Source organism: Drosophila virilis, chromosome X (genome assembly GCF_030788295.1).
Source record: "Drosophila virilis strain 15010-1051.87 chromosome X, Dvir_AGI_RSII-ME, whole genome shotgun sequence".
In the NCBI taxonomy this organism is placed as follows: domain Eukaryota; kingdom Metazoa; phylum Arthropoda; class Insecta; order Diptera; family Drosophilidae; genus Drosophila; species Drosophila virilis.
The window spans coordinates 28623157-28646140 of NC_091543.1; the positions used below are offsets into that span (position 1 = coordinate 28623157).

Here is a 22984-nt window from a genome sequence, read left to right on the forward strand (position 1 = left end):
TTTTAAAAAAATAATAAATAAATAAATAAAAATTAAAAAAAATAGAAAACAATTTATATATTTGTAAGCTGGGATAAATAATAAAATAAAATAAAATGAAATAAAAAATAAATCGAATAAATAATTTAAATAAGGTTCACATTCTTTAATCCTAACATCTATTTTGTTGCAATATTATTATTAATTATTGTAAAATGTTTTTTTTTTTTGCTTGACAAATTTTATGTTTTTTTTTTTTTAATTTTCTATTCCCTTATTTATTATATTTTTCTCTATTGTAAATTCGTTTAATTTAACCTTCAAAATGTTCTGGTTTATAAATTTCCCTCAATTTTTTTTTTAATTCCCACACTTAATACTTTTAATTAATTTTTCTATGAGCAACATTTTTCAAGTTGAAATAAAACTTTATATTTTACTATTATTATTTTTCTAAGTTTTTGTTTTAAGTTTAAGTTTTAATTCATGTTTGCTATTCTTCTCTTTGGACGATTTGCTTTATCTGCAGCAATTTTTGTAGCTATATAAACTGTACATATAACAGAGGAATATGTTATCGATACACCCATGAGTTATCGATATGCTAAGCATAATCGATATGCCAGCGATTATTTCAAATACGTAAGAGATCGAGTTGCAAGATTTGTAGCATATTTAAGTGGAAATTCGATAAAGAGAATAACTAAAGAGAATAACGGCATATTTGTTTAATACATGTTTAAAGCAAAGACTCGAAATTCGAGAATTCACAAGAATAAAAAAACAGATCACGAGCATTTTAGCGGAAGATTTTCGCGGCAAGTGAATTGAAAATCGAAACCAAATGCGAAACTTTCGTTAACCGTAGCTAGAACGAGTGGGGAGTGAGGAGTGGGAGGGGGCTTGGGTTGAGGGGAGGGGCTAATGGCACACAAAAAGCAAGAACTGAAATGCCAAATCTTCTCATTAGAGCGTCGAGTGAAAGAGAGGCGCAGCTAAAGAGCGAGAGGCAAATAGCAAAAATGACGCACATTTTATTTAATTTCAATTATTTTATTTGAAATAAATATCAAGTGTGTTTGATGGCCAGAAGCGTGTGGTGCGGGCCGGGGCGGGGGGATTCTCGCAAAATTAAAAGCCGCCAAAAAAAAAAAAAAACAAAAAAAAAGGCGGCGTAAATTTTGTTCTATGCAGAAATTTGCAATAATAAAAACAGAAAGTGAGCGGCGCACAGAGAGAAAGAGATAGAGCGTGGGGGGGGAGGGGGGCTAACAGTGCGAGAGAGCGAGTGAGAGCGAGGCTCTACGCACCCCCTCCAGCCCACCCTCCCCGACAAGGCACACAGCGATCTCACAAAGAAAGTTGCCCAATTTTTTTTGGAGCTTGCACTTCTATTAATTTTTTTTTTTTTTTAATATTCTCTTTTTTTGCCACGCAGCGTTTTGTGTAAATTTTTTTGAAATTGAAAAAAAATATCCATTTTTTTTTTTTTTTTAATATTTTTGGATTATTTTAATATTTTGTGGTTTTTTGTCTATTTATGTACGAAAATTGTTTGGTTTTAGAAAATTGTGAAATTTGTGTTGGATTTTCTTAGCGCTTCACTCACACACAAGCGACGAGGAGCAAACGAAACAACCGAATGAACAAACTGAACAACTCTGAGCTGCGGCGACGTCAACGGCAGCGGTGACTGCGGCAGCGGCGACAGAGGCGACAGAGGCTCGCAGTTGGCGTTCTACACTGAGCGTTGCGTCCACTGCGCTCCAAACCAAAGCAAACCAAATCAAACACACACACACACACACACGTACGCACGCACACACATGCGGGCAGTAATTTTTTGCAAACTGCAAAAGTCAGCGCTCCAAACACACACACACACACACACACACACGCACACACAGAGGCGCGCTCAGTACTAGCTACGCGGCAACAGAGTGAAAACGCGCTCACTTGTATTGCAAAAAAAAAAAAAAGAAAAAAGAAGAAAAAGTTGCATTGGCGCTCTCTCACAGAGCGGGATCCTCCAGTTGTCGCCGTCGCAGCAGCAGCAGCAGCAGCAAATGTTGCTAAGCCAGCTGCTGCCTTGCTCTTAAGCAACATGCTGCCACGCAACGTATCACACACACACACACACACACACACACACGTACGCGCTGAGAGCGCGCGCGAGAGCATTCTTTGCCATTTGCGAATTCTCTTTTGTTGCGAATTTTGTTCGTCGACGTCGTCGTTGCTCACACAAACACACACACACACACGCACACCTACCTTGTCTGTTGCTCTCGTCGAGTTCACGTCTGTGTTTGTGCCAAAGAGATCCCAGCGGCTGGCGTTGACGTCGCTGCCGCTGCCGCTGCTTGAGCGTGCGAAAAAATTAGCAAATAAAAAAGCAACAACACAACGCACACACACACACACACACAAACACACAGACACATGGCATAGAAAAAGTGTGCAAAAAAGCGCAAAAAATTAGAAAACACAAAGCACACGCACACATACGCGCACACACACACACACACACACACACACCAACAAGTTAACTTTTTGGGCTCGCAAAAAAAAACAACGCAAAAAAAAACATAAATTAAATGAGAAAAAAAAGCGTTTCGCGCAGATATCTCGCTAGGGGCCCCCGATGAGTCTAGAAATGAGCGCAACAACAACAACAACAACAACAACAACAACTAAGCAACTTAGCCGACAAATTCGCACAAGATTTTTGCAGCGCGCAGGGTTTGGCGGGGCGCCGCAGGGTGGGCGGCCGGGGCGTCGCTGCCCAGACAAACGACATAATTAATCATTAGTGTGTTTTGTTGTTGTTGTTGTTGTTGCTGCTGCTGCTGGCTGGACTGAAAGCTGCGGCGCGCTGCGATCGCGGCGACAGTTTGACAGGCGCTGTGCGCGCACGCGTCCGCCTACAATTGGTGCATTCACATCGCACGCTTAGGCACGCACGTCGCAATTTGAGAGCCACAATGCCGCGACAGTTGTGCGTGCAGCGCTCATGGCTGGTTTAGCGCTGCTCAAACTGTGTGTGTTTTTTTTTTCAATTAAATCCGAACTATCTGAGATGTAGCTCAATTTTCATATCTTAAAGGCAATTGTTTATATTGATTTATTAAAATTAAATATAAATTCAATAAATATTTGATTGAGTTTTTTTTTTGGATTTAGTTTAAATTCGCTTGCTTTGTTACAAATTAATAAATTATAATTAAAATGTTTATTATTCAATTCGCATTTTGGTTACTTTGAATTAATTTCATTTAATTTTGATTTTAATTTAATTAAAAGTTTTGCCTACCTGGGCGAAAAATCCACGGGCGAAGCATTAATTCCATTTTGGCGAACGACACTCGCGCAAAGCCGGGTAACGCCAGTCGCTCTCTCTCTCTCTCTTTCTGGAATACAGTATTATTATAATTGTATTAGTATTTTGTTGTTTTATGAGTAAAAAAATATAATAATATCTATATTATTTTTATATTTATGAGAAAATATTCGTGACTCGAAAAGATTTTTATATTTTCGAAAAATATGTAAATATAGTATTTTATTTAGTATTATTTATTTTAAAATATATAAACAATATATATATAGATACATTATGTATATAAATAAATATACATAAATTCAATAAATTTAATGAATTAATTAATTAATTAATTAAGTAAAAATTATATATTTTTTTTTAGTATTTTATGCACTTTCAATCATTTGTAAACATTTTTATATAAATGATTGCATGGTTCTTTATTTAATTGAATTAATTATTATTAATTTATGCATTATTTGTATGTATATTCATTTTGACAAGCACTGCCACAGTTTGACAATTCAATTGACGTGCATCAAGCGCTTACAGTTTGACAGCCACTGCGCGTGCAGATCGTGTGCCTTCAGTACGACAGGTACGCACTGCTAAACCACGCACCTCACCCCTCTCGCCGTCCTACTTAGCTTAAGCCAGTGCATGCTTACAACCCCCCCCCCCCCCCCCCCTCGTGCAACCACTCACGCGTTCTGCTTTGTCGAAATCCTTTTACAAATTTTCCTACTTTTTTTTTTTTTTGTTTTAAATTTTGTTTTGCATTTTCATCGTGGGTTTTGTTTTTATTTGAAAATTCGTTGTTTGCTCAATAAAATCGAAATGCAAGCTTACCTCTCCCCACCGCCCCTCCCCCAGCCACCGACACCACTTCCTGTGCAGTGCAACCCCCCCCCCCCCCCCTCACCCTCCCCCCTCCTACCAACCAACCGCAACAGCACAGCGCCTCCGAGTCTTCGTTTTTTGGGCATGTCAGCAACCCCTTTTGGGCCAACGCACGGCCTGCCAGAGCGGCCGCACACTGCAGCCCACAACCCCCCCCTCACTCTGTCTCTCTCTTGCTCAACTCTATCCACTTTAGACAGCACGCAGTCGCCACACACACACACACACACAGAGACAGAGACGCAGCACGCAACACTCAAATAAACTCATGGGCGCCCAGACATTGACTCCAAAAAGGCAACAAAAACAAGCCAAAGGGTGCGATGAGCGTGGCGTCTAGAAGTTGGAGAGGGGGGAGGCGGGTGAGATTGGGGTTGGGGCTGGCAGCAGCAGCTGAATGGACTCTGTGCCTATGTGCAAGGCCCAGCGGCCGATAGACGCCCCCCCACACACACACACACACACACACACACAAGGAGACACAGACGTAACGCAGACTACGCTGACGCTGACGCCGATGCCGACGTCGACGTCGACGTCAACCGACAAGTTTCGTCCTTTGGCTTTGGCTGCTTCGTTTGCGTTTTTTGCGCTCCTTTTTGTTGGTCTGCGTTGCCAAGGGTTTCCTTTGTTCGAACCTAGTACAACCCGGAGCCCCCCTCCCCCGCCACACACGCTGCCCGCCTCAACCCCGGCGTCGTCGTCAGCTTCTTGGCACGACAAGTCTGTTGCACTCACGACCCCACGACGACGACGCCGACGACGACGTCGCCGTCGCCGTCTAATGACTAACGGACACTTTTTTCTGCGCTACGTTTTATGCCCAATAACTGTTCTTGTTGTTGTTGTTGTTGTTTTTGTTTTCATTATTATTATTTTTTTTTTTTTTGGTATGTTTATTTTCGCTTCTTGCATTTTGTTGTTCTTTGTGCGCGCTGCGTGCCAGCTATGCCACCCGCCCACCCTTCGCCCATGCACCCCTGCTGCACACTTTAGCAACTTAGGCCCCCCCCCCTCCCCCACCCCTCTGACAGCTACAACCGCTATGCCCAACGCCTGCTTGAAAACATTTTTTGTGTTTTGCATTTTTTGTTTTGCTCGTTTTGTTCGTTGCGTTTTTCGACGCCGCTCGCTGCCGGCAGCGCTGCACGCGGCGACGCTGCGACGCTGACGCCGCGTCGCTCTCAATACGCGCGCTCAGCTCAATGCAAGAGGCCAATTGCAGTCGAGAGAGAGCGAGTGCAGAGTGTCTGTTGGGGCGAGCGAGCGCGCGCTCCTTTGGCAACATGTTGCGCGCAACATTTTTGCATTTATTTTAATTAGATGCGTGTGGGGCACGTGGACAGCGGCAGCGGGGCGGCGGCTAGGGTAACCAAAAAGTTGTTTTCATAAATGCAGCAGGATATGAAACAAATGTATGAAGAGCACAAGAGCGAGAGAGCGACAGAGCGACAGAGAGACAGAGAGAGAGAGAGAGAGAGAGAGCGGACGAGCGAGAGTGTGAGTGAGCCTGGCAATGTTAATGAACTGACGCCATGAAGCTGTTCAGATGCTTTGACTAGCGGCCAGGCGGCTGTTTGAGCGGGCGAGGGGTCGGTTGTGCGGGAGGAATGGGGGGGGGGGGGGGCTAGTGTTAGATTGTACGGGCATTTGGCAAGGATTCCGCTGTGGATTTGCCAAGAAATGATATTTTTATAGTCGCCCGTTGTGGTGCAAAAGCGAAAGCAGCCAAGCACCGAGGCGTGTGGGCACCAGAGAAATTAGGGGAAAAACAACTTTGCCGCACACACACACACACCCACACACACACACACACACACGCGCGCGCGCGCACGCAGAGAGATATTTGTCTCAAGGCTGCAGCTGCACCAAAATGCGGCACAAACAACTGAAATGGGACAAAGTAATAGCGCACGACAATAATAACAGACAATAATAAATATGCACACCCCCCCCCCCCCTAAGGACCACCCCTCCCCCTCGCCCATGCCCATGCCCTTGCACCCAATTGAGTTAACTCTGTGAACTAAACGAAAGAAGTTCAAATTGTTACGGTAATTTAAGTTACCTACTTATAATCTTATTTTAATTGACAAACAGCAGCGAAAATCAGCAGGATCTGTGAAGATGGACAACTTAAGCTCTATCACATAAAAAACATCTATTTTATAGCATTAATTTGGGTTATGTAAGAATATGTAAGGTTATGTTACGCTATGTTGAAATATGTTAGGTTATGTTAGGTTATGTAATATGTTGGGTTATGTAATAATTTGTCAGGTTATGTTCGAATTTGTAAGGTTATGTTAGAAAATGTTAGCATATGTAAGGTTCAATCATAATATTTGCTAGAATATGTGAGGTTATGTAGGAATATGTAAGGTTATGTTATGTATATGTAATGTTGTGTTAGAATTGGTTAGATAATGTTAGAATTTGTTAGATTATGTTACAGCTTGTGAGGTTATACTAGAATATGTAGATTGTGGTCAGGTGAGAGCTCATTTTAATGACAGACAGGTGAATAGAAATTGTTCATTTCATGACGATTATTAACTTTGACACTCAGTCACAAATTAGAGGCTACGAGAGAGAAGATGCCTATTTTAAGCAGAACAAAAGTTGCTTACATGGCCCCCAAAGAGAACAAGTGTAAGGAATAGAGTAAACTAAGTAAGGATTTTCATACATGAGAGGAAATATTGAATTGAATTCAAGCATTTGAATTTGAATTTAATCGCTAAGCTGGGAATTCGCCCAGAGAAATTTGCCCTGATAGTGAGTTTAATGCCGCCTTAAAGTTAATATAAAGCGTATATTTTCGAAGGTAAGAGAAACATAGGCTTTGCTTTTAATTAAAATGAATAGGAAAACTAATGTAAACAATTGAACTGAACTGACTTGCACACATAACCTCAAAATGGTATCAGAGCGCGTACCTAACCCAAAAATCTACTTGTAATGCGACCAAAATGTAATTTTACACTTTGCACAGTTTTGCAACCACTTAACCTCAACCTCAGACCAACTGCAGCAACAGCAACAACAGCAACCCACCCTCATAGATAAGCGGCCGAAGAAAAAAGAAGGGAAGGAAAGCAAAAAATGCAATGTAAACTGCGCCATATTGAAAACTGTCAGCCATTAAAATTTATAGAAATGTGCGAACACTGTAACGCCGGCAGCGACGCTGGCAGCGGCTCAATGTGCGCCTAAAATGCGTGCAGCAGCAGAGCCAGCGACAGCGACAGCGACAATAAAAGCAAAAGCCACAACAGCAACAACAGCAAAAACAGCAACAACAAGAATAACAGTGCAATCAGCTGGGCTCTTTGGGGAGCCGTAGTAAAAAGTAGTAAAAGCAGCTGCATACGAAAAAACAACAAGAACAGCAGCAACAACAACAACAACAACAACAACCAAAACAACAACAACAACAACAAGTACAACAAACACAAAGCAACTCAAGAGCAAATAAAGGTCGCCCAACAGCTGCGTAGCAGCGCCGCGTGCAGTTGCAGCAAGCAGAGACAGCAACTGAGCGCACAGTCAAATGTAATGCGCGCGTGCTCTCTTTCGCTCTCATGCACTCACTCACACACAAAACTGTGAATATGCGGGGTGTGTGTGTGTGTGCGCGCCAATGTGTGACTGTGTGTGAGAGTCGTTCGCTGAGTGGGCTGGGTTTTTGTGCTGGCTAACTAGTCGCCGTCGCCCAGCCTAAAAGCAGATTCCATGTGTGCCTGTGTGTGTGTATGTGTGTGAGAGAGAGTGCATGCGTGTGTGTATACAACTGCACATGGCTGCTGTGTTGTTGTTGCTGTTGCTGTTGCTGTTGTTGCTTTAGTGGCGAGGCTCGTTTTTGTATGTGCGGCTGCTTGTGCGTCCATTGGGCATTGCACATGTGTATACGCCTGTGCCTGTGTGTGTGCGTGTGAGCTTTTGCTGTGTGTGCGTGCGTGTCAGGCAAAGCCAAACCCCTCCTCTACTGCCCAATGGCCTGTGCGGGGGGCGTTAAAACGCATAAATGTTGATTACACACAATTTCACATTTTTCTTTTTCAACAAATAAAAAAATAAAAAAACAAAAATGGAAATAAAACGTTGTTGTTGCTATTGGCTTGGGGGCGGCGCGGGGGCGTGTGTTGACTGCGCGCCTATGTATGGTCAGCAGATGCAGCTGTTGTTGTTGTTGTTGCTGTTGTTATTGTTGTTGTTGTTGTTGTTGTTGTTGTTGTATTGGTTCAATTGCAAATGACCAAACAGAGGGGCGCAGTGTAAATATGTATTGCATATGTGAGTCGCTGCGTGTGTGTGTGTGTGTGTGTTAGTAGTGTGCATGCATGTACATATACATACATACGTATGTATGTATATGTGTCTAATTGTTGCTGCTGCTGCTGCTGCTGTGCGGCATTTGAACAGCACGAGTTGATTGCGTCGACAGAGACGTTCGCGTCAATGGCTCGAATATCAAGAAACGACCGAAAAGTTTTATGTTTTTACTTGTGTTGTTGTTTTTAAAAAAAAAAAAAACATGTAAGGGATACAAATGTAAAGGATAATGGAAATGTATGTGCATGCACGACATGCGGTGTGAGGTTACGTTTAGTTGGAATAACTGAAAACTGAAAACTCTAACTGGAATACATGTTTCTCTGTTTAGAGCACACACACACACACACACACACTAATAAATAAATATTCAAGAAAATGCGGCACAAATGTCGTATGAAAAATAACAGTATTGAAAGCTCTCATTAAGCTATGGAAAGATCATTCAAGTGAGGTTAAGTTTAGTTGGACTAGCTGAGAGACATTTAATTCTAATTAGTAAATAAATATGTATGAAAATTAAAATAAACAAAATAGCAGAAATAAAATCAAGACAGCTTTCACGCCGAGATCTGCAGAAATTCTGCAGATTGAGGTTAAGTTTAGCTGGAATAACTGACAGCTCCAATTGGCATATATATGTTTCTCTTTATATAAGTGAGCTGATATTTAAAATAGATAAATAAAATAGTAAATAGATATGTTGGAAAATTGGAAAAAAATAATAGATTAGAATCAGAAAATAAAATCGATTTTATGCGTCTTAAATAACGTTTCGTAAGCCAGAACTTAAAAGATATAAATACTTTTCTGAATTAAGAAAAAAAATTAACTACTCTTAGACCATATAATATTATATATATTACTCTCGATAATTAATTGAAATAGTAATATATTCTTCAATTTGTTGCAAAATATATCCGTAATTTCTACACTTGAGAAAAAATAATTTGGATTTTAAAATATTTTTATTCGAGTAATGAGTGTTCTATATATATGATATTTATTTTGTGTTCAGGCAATTTCTTGCATATTCTTCTTCTTTCTTGGGCTAAATTTGGATCCTAGATTAGTCTTATATTTTTCTTGGAGTAAAGTCTTAGTTAAAAAACTCTTCCAATTAATAACTAATATTTTGCATTATTACCTATGTGCTTAAATCGCTATTTTAAGAGCCCTTTTCTTTTATATAAAAACACATTACAGCAATTAATTAAATTAAATTATAAAAAGATATAAGAAATATAAAGTACTGATCGGAAATCGGCGTATGCCAATTCAATATGAGGGATTTGCTTCCAATTGGCATTTGAATGCTGCACAACGAAAGCTGCACGCTGCAAAATTCGTGTGAAAGACATGTCACAAAGCTGCTTGCTACGACGAAAGCACACATTTGGTTGCCATGAGCGGCAGTGTTGCCAGCACATTCCCTTCATTTATATGTTATTAAAAACGTATTAAACAGCTAACTGCTGGCAAATATTATATTTTATAATAAAAATTACCAATTGAGCGGGCAAAAATAAAAGTTTTTTTCCAACTCTTATAGCATGGCCGCAATCGAACGCAGCATTTTTAACGCTCGCCCAGCGCAGCATCTGGCAACCCTGCGGCGCTGACATAGCGGCTTACACGCACACAACACATGCAAACGCGAGCCGCACACGTATGCACAAACACAAACAAAACGAGCGTAGAACAGTTTTTTCGACGTTCACAATTTCGTGCGGAGCTGGGGAGCTGCTGGAGCTGTAAAAATAAAAGCCAGCGAAATTCTGTGAAGAAATTTGTTATTGCAAAATACTCAACTAGTGCGTACTGTATTTGGTTATTTGTGTGCAGCTGAGCAAACGTGAGCAATTTAACTGCACGACTGTGCTTTCATTTTTTTTTTCGGTGGCTGTCTTACAATTTTTTTTTTGTTTCAATTTTATGTTGCGTTCCTTCGTTCAGTGCAAGTGCAAGAACAACCGCAACAGCAGCAGCAACAGCAACAACAACAACAATTGCAGCAGCAACGCAAAAAGCATTAACTAAAATACATTTCTGCATACGTTTTGACCACGCACTTGTCTTATCTTTGTGCCTGCGCCCGTATGTGTGTGTGTTTGTGTGTGTGTGTGCGTGAATAGGTAAGTTGCGTTTTAATAAATTCACAATTGCCGAAAAAAAAGAAGCAGAAAACGGCGTACGCCTTTTTTTTTTTTGGCTTTCTTTGTCTATCTTTCTTGCGTTTCGCTGAGTTTGTGTGTGTGTGCGATAATTTGGCAGCTTATTTCAATTTTTGCTCTTTAATTTAATTTCTGTTGCTTAACTTTTGTTGGCTTCATATTGTTATTGATTTTTCAGACAACGTGCGTGACAAATGTTGCCGCTAAGCTCCTCTGCCCGGCCGCTATGCCCAACCTTTATACTTTTTTCTCTTCTCACAAGCGTCATGTGTGTGTGTGTGTGTGTGTAGCGGCTTTTGGCGTGTGTGCGTGTGTTTGTGCGAGCGTGTGTCGCCAAGAAATCAATAAATTTTAAAATAAAAATAAATATATACAATGGAAAACAAAGCACTCACATGCCAGCACAAAATTATACATTCCTTTTGTCGTTGTCGTTGTTTTTGTTGTTGTTGTTATTGTTGTTGTTGCTTTCTTTCGTTTTCGTTTTCGTGCCATTCATGCTGATAATTAGCAGTTGTAGCGGTTGTTCTTGCTGTTGCTGTTGCTTTTGGCAGCCTTCTGGAATGTTCTTAAATATTTCAGCTTTTTGTGCGCTGCATTTAAGCGCCACGCGTTGCACACAATGCTGCGTGCGGTACGCGGCGCGGCGCATTTGAATTATGCTCTTGTTCTTTTTATGCCCTGTGCATGTGCGTTATTGCCGTGGCAGGTCTTTAAATTAGCACACACATCTTGGCAGTCGCATGGAGTTATGTAGCAGTTAGAGTCTTACACGCTTCAGGCTATACGTGCATTCCGAAAGCTTTTGAGCATTTAGAATACTAAAAGGCAAATAAATAGAATGTAATTAAATTTGACTCCTGCCTGAGGATGTGTTTTAGTACAATGTGAATTGGCTTAAAGTCACCGATCTTGTGTTGAACAAGGAACGAGCCTTGCCCTAACAATGCAAGAGTTTCAAGAGTGTTCTTCTCTTTTCTACAGTTACGAGTTCATGGATCTAAACTTCCATTCCTATAGCTCCTACTTAACACATAGTTGCAAATACTCTTAACGCACTGAGAGGTTGGGCAGATTGCAATTGCAAGACTTTGACTTGGTTTTTAGCCAGACGTTGCTCTCAGAAGATATTACAGTTTTATCACAAATAAGACATCTGTAAGTATAAACATATATGTACTTGATGACTCGTGCCCAGGTATTTTACTTTATGGCCATAGTAGAAGGAAGACCACAATATATATATGAATATATACAAAGTAGAGGGAAAGTTGAAGCAGAGATGACGTACTTATAATCACAGCATTAAAAACATTGTATTTCCTTTTCATAAAATGAGAATCGCGTAGAAGAGCAGTATGTCAAACTGTATTTATTTTTATAGTGGAAAGTAAATTTTGGCTGCGCTTAGTATTAGTGAATATAAATAAAGATGAACATAAATATTTATATACCTATTTACATAAATAAATATAGTGTACATAGATTGATGCATACATACATGCGTACATACATGCATACATACATACAAATACACGCATATATAGCGTAGCATAAATACATATATCCATACATATGTAAATTCACACATACATACATACACGCACAAAACATTCATACACTTATACATACATATACCTATACTTACATAAATACTGTGCGCATACATATACATAAACATGCACATATATTATGTAAATACATACATACACATGTGCACTGATACATACATACATACAAAGTGGACAAACACAGCAAAAAAGGGGAATCAATTTTTGTCAGCATTTCGCAAGCGAACACGCATAGCGAACATTACCCGGCATTGCCCGGGCCAAGTTGTTATCGTATCACATTTTCACCCATTTTGGGGCAGTGGAAATATTTCCGAATGGATTTTCGTCATCAGCAAATGAAATGATAGTCACATGACTAAGAAAGGGATTCAAGGGATTTTCGGCCGTGGGATGGAATTATTAAAATTTGTCAAAAAAGTCTTCAATCAAGTCTTACAATCTTTAAAAAATTTCACCGCAAACGCGACTTTACGAAGTTCTCAAAACCTCATCTTTTCGAAAATCCATGTGTAAATCTATGTAACAACTATTTTCTACCGTAAGGTGAAACGGCTAGATTTCAATTTGTCACGGACGGGAAACAGGTCGAAAAATATGTCTATAATAATAAAAAACAAAAAGAAACAGAAAAGCCTTAATCCCACTAAACGTAGGGCATCTGCTAGTCGACCAAGCACACTTTGCTAAGACTTGTTGCTGCCGCCAAATGCAAATTTACGAATAGTTGTTTAATTGTTGCCTTAGACTTGTGGATTCCCCCCCACACACACACACACACACGCACACACACACATGTTGCTTGTATCTGGATCTGTGGCATCGCATTTGTATCTTGCAGCTGCTGCAATAAAATGCAGCAGCAGCGCAAACTTTTTGCCGTTTGGTGAAAGCGAAAGTCGAAGAAGGTGGCAGCGAGTGCAGAGACGTGCACCTGCCACACCCATATACACACGCACACCACACACACGACCTTGAAATACACTCTAGAACAACAACAACAACAACAACAAAAGCAGCAGCAGCAGCCGCAGTAACTTTGTGAGTCTCAATTTTCACGCTTTTATGCTCTTTTGCCATTTTCAGAGCACAACAACAACAACAACAAGAAGAAGAAGAAGCAGAAGAAGCTGAAGAAGAGAGCAACAGCAGCAACAGGATGTCCGGTCTGCCACGCCGTATTATTAAGGAGACGCAGCGCCTGATGCTGGAACCGGTGCCGGGCATCAATGCGATACCCGATGAGAATAACGCACGCTATTTCCATGTGATTGTCACCGGTCCGAATGATTCGCCCTTCGAGGGCGGCATCTTTAAGCTGGAGCTCTTTCTGCCCGAGGACTATCCAATGTCGGCGCCCAAGGTGCGTTTCATCACAAAGATCTATCATCCGAACATCGATCGCTTGGGCCGCATCTGTCTGGACGTTTTGAAAGACAAGTGGAGTCCGGCCCTCCAAATACGCACCATTCTTTTGTCCATTCAGGCCCTGCTCAGCGCCCCAAATCCCGATGATCCGCTGGCCAACGATGTGGCCGAATTGTGGAAGGTCAATGAGGCGGAGGCCATACGCAATGCCCGCGAATGGACTCAAAAGTATGCAGTCGAAGACTGAAGCGCAGTGCATGGTGAGGAAGGGAGGGGGGGGGGGGGGGGGGAGTTGGGCAACTGTCCAAGCGGGGGCAAGTGGGTGGGGAGGGGACGCGGCTGCTAAATGTGCGGATGCGATTGGGCGGGTTGGGTGGCTCTAGGTGCTTGTGGGGCGTTTAGGGCCGGGCAGGGGGTGGGACAAAAGGGTTGGGGCAAATAATTGCAAACAAAATACAAACGAAATGCAAGCGAAACAAAAACAAACACTTATAATATATAAATCGCAGATCTTTATATAAATATATGTTTGCTGTGCGGTTCGCTTGATGTGCAGAGGAAGCCGCTCTGATTATGCTGCAGTTGATTATGATATAATAATAAACTATGTTATAAGGCAAACAACATGCTCCACAAATAAAAAAAAAAAAAACAATAATAAAAATAAATCAACAATAGATCAAAGAAAACCTCATATGGAACTCCGTAAATTTTGTATACAATAATAGAAAACCTAGGCATAAGGAGTTCTCCAAAACGCCCTCTCTAAATATCCAGGGAAACTTCAAACACACACACACACACACACACACACACACACAAATAGTTCTGCAAGAAGAGAACAATATACTACATTAAAAATAAAAAAAAAAAAAACAATATATATATACATATATATATATAACTATTGACATTTGATATTAACGTTGTTCGTACATATGTGAGTAATAGTGCCGTTTATAGAGTATAAACATTTGCTTTAAGGGAACCAAACCAATTGGCGAATCGAGTTGTTCGCAATGTCAAAGTTGCATTTTGTGTCGTCTTGCATTTCTTTTATTTGTCATGCGAAGTTTCCTTTTGATATTTCGATTAGTCTGCAGCCAAGATTGGGCTCCGGTTCCTCAGCTTTTTATCAATGTGTACGAGACATCAATAATAAGAAACGAGCCTTTTATGGAATTAGTACTTTACACACGTAAATAATAAATGAATAAAAATAACTAAAAAAAAAACACAATTAAATTGTTGGCTTTATTTTTAAGTTAAGTGGTAACGGATCTTTAAATTCAAAGCTTAAAGCAAGTGTCTGCCTTTTGAGCTTGAGGCGTCTTCAAATGGGGTCCACGTCCAGCTGGACAGAGGCGGCATTTCGAACAAACTTGGAAAACTATTAAATCAAATTTTTTCCTTTAAATATTAAAGCTTGAAACGATGAGTACATATTTTATAACCAAAAGTAGCAACTGGAAGGGCTCTGATAAATTCGGAAAGTATTTCTTTCAGATTGGAAATCAAGCACAGAAAATGTTTCACATTGGGAAATTAAAAGAGAAAAAAAATGCAATCTTAAATTCGAAAAAATAATTATTATTGAAAATGACAATAATTAGTAGGAATTCAATAAAAAAATATTTAAAGAAACTAAGCGGAAAATTTAAAACTGAAAAAACAAAATTTTCAAAATGCCAAGAAAATGTAATCCCGAAATCTTTAAATGGAAAATTTTGAAAAAATCAAAAACTAATGTAGACTAAAAATTATAAAAAGACAAAAACTTAGCTTCAGTCGAAATAAAAAAAATTTCAAAAATTCGGAAAACTAATTTTTCAGATTGGAATTAAAAAAATAAATTCGAAATACAAATTTTTCAGTTTCACTTTTTAAAAAGAACAAAAATATAAAATCAAAACAGGAAAATCTCTGATAAATTCGGAAAACAAGATTTTCAGATTAGAAATTTAATAAGAAAGCATTTTATTCACAAAAACTTTAAAGTTCGGAAAAATTCGGAACATTAAAAGAACAAACCCCAATAACAGTAAAGGAATAACCTTTGAAAAATTAAATATAAAATTATTAATAGGTTTTTTTTTTATCTAACTAAAGTTAATCTACATAAGTGGACAGTTGTTCAAATATGGAAGTTGTCTGGGAAAAATGTAAAATTTATTCTCTAATTAGAAGTTTATCATCAACCTGAACTTCATTTGAGTTCATCCGCATTTGTTGTTGTTGTTGTTTTTTTTTTTGTTTTGTATTATAGTTGCCCAGAATTACAGAAACAGAAAGCAGCTCAGTTGAAGCCAGTTCGGCTGGACTGTCTGCCCTGCTGGTCCTTTGAGTGCAGTTGTCAATCATGCCGTTGCGTGGGTGGGTCGGGCTCTCAAGGCCTGGCCACAGGGGATGGGGTGGGTGAGTGTTGCGGCCGATGCGGGTGCGAGTGCATGCGAGGCCTTAACCCTTTTTATAGGGTGGCCAAATTGTTGGCCACACCCCGAGCCGTTAGCATATGCCTGCTGATTGGATGCGCGTCTCTGTGTCCTATGCGTCCTTCTTGTTGTTGTTCCTGTTGCTGTTGTTGTTGTTGCTGCTGTTTCGCTCCTCGAGGCTGTTGCACACCAGGCTCTGGCTTTGGTTTCGCCTTTACCTCTGACCAGGCCGGGGCAGTCAAATGTCGAACCTAACGATTTTTTTGCTGCTCTGTTTTTGGCCTCACTCTGGTTCTTCCGACCAGCTTGCTGTCTCTCTCACTCGCTCTGCCTCTCTCTCTCCCTCCTTCTCTCTCTTTATCTCTCTCTCTCTCTCTCTCTCTCTCTTACGCTTCCGACTGTCTGTGTGATGTATATTTCTTCTGCTGTTTTTTTATTTTATTTTTTTTTTTTTGTGTCCAGTTCCATATAGCTTTTTATCGCATTACACACGCTCACACCCCCGCCCCCGAATTGTTCAACGCATATGCAGAGTGACCAGCTCTCTGCAATTGAGGGGGGGGCGAGATGGTGGCGATAGAGGTGGCGGCGGCGTTTGGTTGAGTGCTTGAGGTGAGGATTTTTATCGGCAGCAGCTTCATTGTGCTGTGCGCTGTGCGCTGTGTTTGCATAGACAAAGGCGAGGCCGAAGCCGAGGCCGAGAGACCGCAACCAGGGCGAGGGAGGACACGGCCATAGTCGGTTGGCCGGTGGGTGGAGGGGGAGGGGGGGGGGTGGTCTAGGCGCCAGACTCGGGCTTGGCCAACTGGCCGGCTATTAATCGTTTTCAAGTTGAAAGTACACAGTGCACAGAGCTCCTGCGACCGACTCCATGTGTGTGGCACCTGCTGCGGGCTAGTGGTCGACCCACCCAAATGCCGCCTACGTGTGAGTGCCTGCGTGCCTCTGTGTGTGTGTGTGTGTGTGTGTGTGTGGCATTTGGCAGCGCCCGTTGTTGGTCTCTATGCCTTGTTACCTGCAGCAGTTGCGCAGCCAGCAGATAAGGCATTGTCCCAGCTCCGAAAGCCGGAAACATTAGGCCTGCTTCGATCTACTGCCATCGCTTCCACTGCCACTGCCACTGCCACTGGTACTGCCACTGCCATAGCTGATTTATGTGACAATTTTGCGTTGCGCTCATAATTCGTGGCGCGCTTTATCTGCAGATCTTCAAGCTGCTCGTTCTGCTCCTATCTTATCTAACTTATTTTGTCTTATCTGCAAAAAAAAGTAAAGAAAATTGGTTGCTTATCGAAACGTCATTACTTTTATGCGCGCAGTGTTGGTAAGTGGCATAAAGATCGCTTGAAAAAAGCTCAACGATTTGATTTATTTTAGCAGAGTGTGTTAGCAGCCCCAAGCAGCGCCTAAATTAGCTGATCTTATAGTTTTAATACATATGATAGTTTACTGATTGTAGCATATTGCAATAGCTGCCCCAAGTTGAGCTTTATCTTTTAGCTTAAATATTTATATTCATTAAAGCTCAGCATTACAATTAAATCAACATATATCGTGTTAACCCTGACTCAGTCAGTGTTGGTAAAGGACGTCTGAAGCAATCTTTAACATTTGATGATTAATATTAATAGCATTCTTTAAAGGTTTGCAAACACCATTCGAGTGTATTAATTAAGCAGCCTGCCAGTGTTGGAAAACTGAATTAAAATAGATGATTTGATTTTCTTAAGCATGCGACTATAAAAATTATCGTTAAAACAAAATCTAAGCGAAACGATTTACGTATTAATGGTGGACAGGGATATCCGTACATAAATTTAAAGCGAAGCAGCATTTATTGATATTTATATTTAGATCTAAGAATGTGTAGAATAAGACTTAAGATATACTCAAAACATTTATTCACATTCATCAAGCTGTTTGGAATGACTGACTGATCGATTAATGATCAATGCACAGATACCGAAAAAGTTCACCATGGTTACCCTATGTGGTGTATGTATATGCAGTGTACAGTGTTGGAAAGCAAGTGTGGAACATTTATGAAAATCGGTCATATATTAATTATATTAATAACAACCCAATAAGATTCAACTTATTTGCCAGGAGCCTTGTAACAATGAATTCACCTGTTTCAAACTTTCGCACACAGCTACTCCCCTCCCCCTTTCACAAGACCCTTGTAGAAAACGGGGTCAAGGGAGATTTAGCTTTTTCCGGTTAATTTCCAACTCCATTTTTAATATTTATGTCTAGTGCAGGCAAGGACTTATTTATGATATTAACATTTCGGCCCAAACAAACCCGAACAAAGCCGGGTAATATGCGCCAGAATACTTGGATAAAAGCACAAACAAACTAAAGTGTATAAACGGGTCATTTGTGGGGCAACCCAACAAATATTTCTAACTATTTATCTACCTATCCAACTAACTATCCACACATTTATCTAACTACCCAACTATCTACAATGTTAACTGTTTAAATTATCTACAAGCACAACAAATGCTCCGTGTTGTATGTGCGAATGATCCAGAGGAAAGCCAAATAAACAATGCATGAAATGTATGTATACACAGAATGTATATGCATAGATGTGCACTATATCTATATCTATATATCTATATATATGCATCTATATATATATATATATTTGTATATAAATAAATAGACAGTTTGCAGCAACTGTTTTTTGTGCCGTTCTGGTCAGAAACAAATGCCCAAAACGCTTTCACGTTCATCTCGGCCAAGAGCTGACAGTAGTTCCGTGTGTGTGTGTGTGTGTGTGTGTGTGTGAGCGAGGGGAAGGGGACTGCTGACTGCTTGGAGTGCTTGTTTGGGGCATTTCGTCCTGCTGCTGCATCCTTGTGCTAGTCCATTCGCACAAAACCGAAACAAATAATTGATGAAACAGCAAAGCGCACATAGGGATTTTCGAGCCGTCTCTACCAGCCCTGCCCACCTTCTGCTAGTCCCAGTGCCAGACCCAGTCTCAGGCCTTGCAACGGCTCGGGCGTGCTCCGTGTCCTCCGCCTGCTGCTGCGTATGAGGATCCGGCAAACGTAGCCGCCCGGAGACGCATGACGTTGCCCACATGCGATTTTAAGCACATGCCATGTACACACATACACACTTACACATACGTGCAGGTCTCCGTGTCCTACCATATATATATATGTATATATATATTTTATATATATTCTTGTACGTGCGTACTTATCGATTTTCTGCTTCAAAAACGTAATACGAAATGCGCCCAAAGCGGCGTCGGAGTTGCTTGCTCGGCGGTCGGACAGAAGGACGGACGGTTGGTCGGTCGGTTGGTTGAGCTCAGCTAAAACCCAACCCAAGCGACGATCCCCCCGCTAGCCTCGGACAGACAGACCCACCACCCCTCCATCCCCACCCAACGCCACATAGGCGTGATACGTAGCCCTTGCCAAGTCGTCCCGTTGCCGTGCAAACGCACAGCAACAACAACAACAACACGCACACATACACACACACACACACAACGTTAGCTGGCCAGAGCAAAAAACTTTTATTTCAACCAACAATTTTTGTGCAACACACGAACCCAATGCCGCAGCCAGCCCAAAGCAAGCAGGCAACAATAACAAGAGCGTAAATTATCTGCGTATAGACGAACTTTTGATGCCCTCAACTAATTAAAATTTCATCACGTTTACCCATACAAAAATAACGCGCAAGAGTTTGAGCGTTTGACATTTTCTAAGGTTTTTCTTTATGGAATATGCGCACAATTTGACAGGCTTGGGCATATGGTATTATAAAAAGCAGCAATTTCCATTCATAGCACAATTATGTGATTTCGACAAAAATATTAGCAATTTTCATTAAGAGTTGTATAAAATGTTCAAGAGCGGCCAACTTAACATGCAGGCAAACTGTCAAGAAGAAGAAGAGGAAGAAGCAGAGCTGTAGCTGTGAAGGCGCAGCCAACTTAACATGCCTACTTGATATTTGAATGCATAAATAATTCACACTAACCTAAGCAATGCATTAGATATCTATATATCTGCACATAAATATATATCACGCATGTATATATATATATATTTTATTTTTTATACACACATATAAATCACAAGTTGTATATCAAAGTCAAGTCGGTAAGGAAATTAAAATGCTTATTAAACATACTTAATATTAATAGAAATATTAATTCATATTGTTAAAAATGAAATAATAATTAAATACAAAATATTAAATAAAAATTAATAAGGGTACAAATAAAAAAAAATTAAAAATGCTATACAAATATATAAAATAAATATATATAAAATACAAATATACAAAGAAATAAATATATCAAGAGTTTGCAAGAAACAACTTAAAAAAAAAGTATTAATTGGCACAAAAATAAATAAAATATAAGAATCTTTATGGTATCAAATCTTAAATATATAAATCTATAATATTTAAATTTGAATTATATATCCATAAAATATATATTTAAATATCTAAATATCATAAACTAAGTTTGATATTAAGCATATAATATATTATATAAGTCTATAATATATGACATATATATAATATATAATTATATTAATATATATCTTTAATAGATATATAAAAATCGAAATGCTTGAAATAAATAAAATCTATAATAATATATTATCTTTAATTTAAAACTGTAAATCTTATAATCTTTATAAGAAACCTAATAAATATTTAAATTCCTAATAGATTTATCTTATGAAGCATCAAGAACTTATTCAGATCTTGAGTTCTTCGATTAAATATGGAATTCAATAGAATATAATATTGATAAATAAATCTTTGCATAACCTGCGAATGCTTTGCTTGGCAACAATTACATAAATAAATCTGCAGCAATCATACGTTTTTAAACAACACTCGGTCATATTTGATGCATCTACCGTCACGGCAGGAAACGTGCGAAGAGAGCGGTTCGAATGTGTCGTGGGGCATGGTGTGTACGTCCGTGCGTTGCATATAAGTAAAGCCACATATATATAGACCTAACTTGCCACGGCGCTATTCCTACAAGCGCAAAACAAAACAAAAATACTAAAAAAAAAAAAAAAAAATATACCATCCGACCAAACAGAACCGAACCGAACTGCACCGAACCGAACCAAACGGAGCCCAACCCAATATCAAAGCCAAAAACCCAAAACCCAAAAACCCAAAACCAAAACCAAAGCGAGGCCGCACTTGAATCCAATGCAGTCCAAAACGCCCACACACGCAGCGACTGAGGAGGCCAGACCAAGGAAATACTCGTTGTCGCACACACATACTCGAACACACACACACACGTAACACACACACACACACACACAGTGGACAGCACAGAAGCCGTCCTGGGCCGCCATTTTACTGCGCCCTGTTGTGCAGCCTTGCACCCTTTTCATGCACTGGGCTGCAGGTGTGCGCACTCTGTGTGTGTGTGTGTGTGTGTATGTGTGTGCGAAAGGGTGTTTGTGCTCTGGTGCGCTGTGCAATGGGGCCGCCGCCCGCACTACGTCCACTTGGGTTTGAGGGCCTTACAACTTGATTGCGAGCAAAATTTCCGACCTATCGCATGCAGTAAGCGCCGTTGCGTTTTTGTTGCTGTTGTTGTTGGGCTGCATGCGTGTGTGCCAGACAGCAATACACAAACACACAGAGGCACACACACACACACCACCCAGCGAGGCATTTCATGTGGGTTGCCATTTTGTGCGAATTCCTCGCCTCGGTTTTTGTGATATCAATTAAGGATATGTTCGCTTATTTTTCGGAGCGGTAGGCAGACACTGTGTGTGCATGTGTGTGTCTATATATGTGTGTGTTTGTAGTGTGTACACATAGTGTGTCTAAAGTCCAGCCACGCCTCACACATACACATCCTAACCCACACACATACACACACATGCAAATACACTGCAAAAAACACATCTTGATTTTCAACCTCCATTTTCAGGATTTTTGAATAATTTTTAGCTCTCTCTCTCTTTCTGTTTTCTCTCTCGCCCGTTCTCCCAAAAGGATATGTTATTTATATTATTGTGGAAAACAAAAGGTTTTCATGGGGATCTTTGAGTCCAAAAAATACCATCAAAAGTACCAATAGTATATTTTAGTATTTTTAAATGTATATTTTATTTACAGTATTATAGAAAGCCGTAGGGTTCCATAGAGTTATTTATCTTCAGCTAGAAAATATTGCTAGCATAATAGAAAAAAAGTTTATTAAATGTATTAAAATATATAATTAACTTAAAATATGACCGAAACCCATAAGGTTACTTAGGGCTCTGTGCTTTCAAAAATATTCCACCAAAAAGTACTCGAAAATAAATGTATTTTATTTCAAATGTTTTATAATCCCATATAGTATTTGGGATTCTAAAATATTACAAATCGAATGCAATTTTGTCGCGTGAAATTTCGTGTAGTGTAGCTCCATATGCACGTCATGTAGGGCAAGCGGCGCCCAAGTTTGCAACATCATGTGCAGCTCATCTATACGTCCCCAACGTAGTTCGATGCCTTGTTCTATGCTTTTTTGGTCAACGGCCGAATGAGACAGCAACCTGCAGCTGTAGAACGAGAGGGCAGCATTGCACAAAGCCAGCAGAAAGCCGGGGGGACTGAGCGAGAAGCAATGAGCAGCAGTGTGCGAGTAACTAAGAGAGAGAGAGAGAGAGAGAGAGAGAGAGAGAGAAAGAGGAAGAGAGAGTGCGAGGCAAGGGAGAGTTGGCGCAAGCACAGAGTTGCATGTGCGTGTACTTAGAAGTGTGTGTGTGCGCGCGTGTGTGTGTGTGCGTGTGTGTGTGCGCCTTAATGGAAATTGGTTTTATGCATGTTAGCTTTTGTTTATTTTTACAATTTTGATGATGTTTCGCAGAATGCGAGTGGCAGCCACAG

At 40.2% G+C, this 22984-nt stretch overlaps 2 protein-coding genes across 6 annotated transcripts in view; one reads left to right on the forward strand and one right to left on the reverse strand.

The window, feature by feature from the left end:
• mamo (maternal gene required for meiosis) overlaps positions 1-11422 on the reverse strand; it is a 185282-nt gene extending 173860 nt beyond the window's left edge. Inside the window, exons 1-2 of one of the 2 annotated variants that reach the window (XM_070211302.1) lie at positions 11106-11422; positions 3293-3389 (exon numbers count right to left, since the gene is read on the reverse strand). The gene's annotated coding sequence lies outside the window, so the exon portion shown is untranslated. Of the gene's footprint in view, positions 1-1588; positions 1628-3292; positions 3390-11105 lie in introns of those variants that run through there. The other variant, XM_070211304.1, reaches the window with a different exon arrangement.
• ben (bendless) lies at positions 10202-13923 on the forward strand. 4 transcript variants are annotated; one of them, XM_015171082.3, is made up of 3 exons: positions 10209-10391; positions 11695-11868; positions 13368-13923. In XM_015171082.3, the coding sequence occupies exon 3, from the start codon at positions 13441-13443 to the stop codon at positions 13894-13896; it is 456 nt and encodes a 151-aa protein (XP_015026568.1). In that variant the 5' UTR covers positions 10209-10391; positions 11695-11868; positions 13368-13440; the 3' UTR covers positions 13897-13923. The 4 variants fall into 4 exon arrangements, with proteins under 4 accessions (XP_070067408.1, XP_015026568.1, XP_015026569.1 ...); XM_015171083.3 differs by lacking the exon at positions 11695-11868 and adding an exon at positions 10493-10671 and having other exon boundaries at positions 10210-10391; XM_070211307.1 differs by lacking the exon at positions 11695-11868 and having other exon boundaries at positions 10202-10350.
• The last annotated feature ends 9061 nt before the right edge of the window (positions 13924-22984 follow it).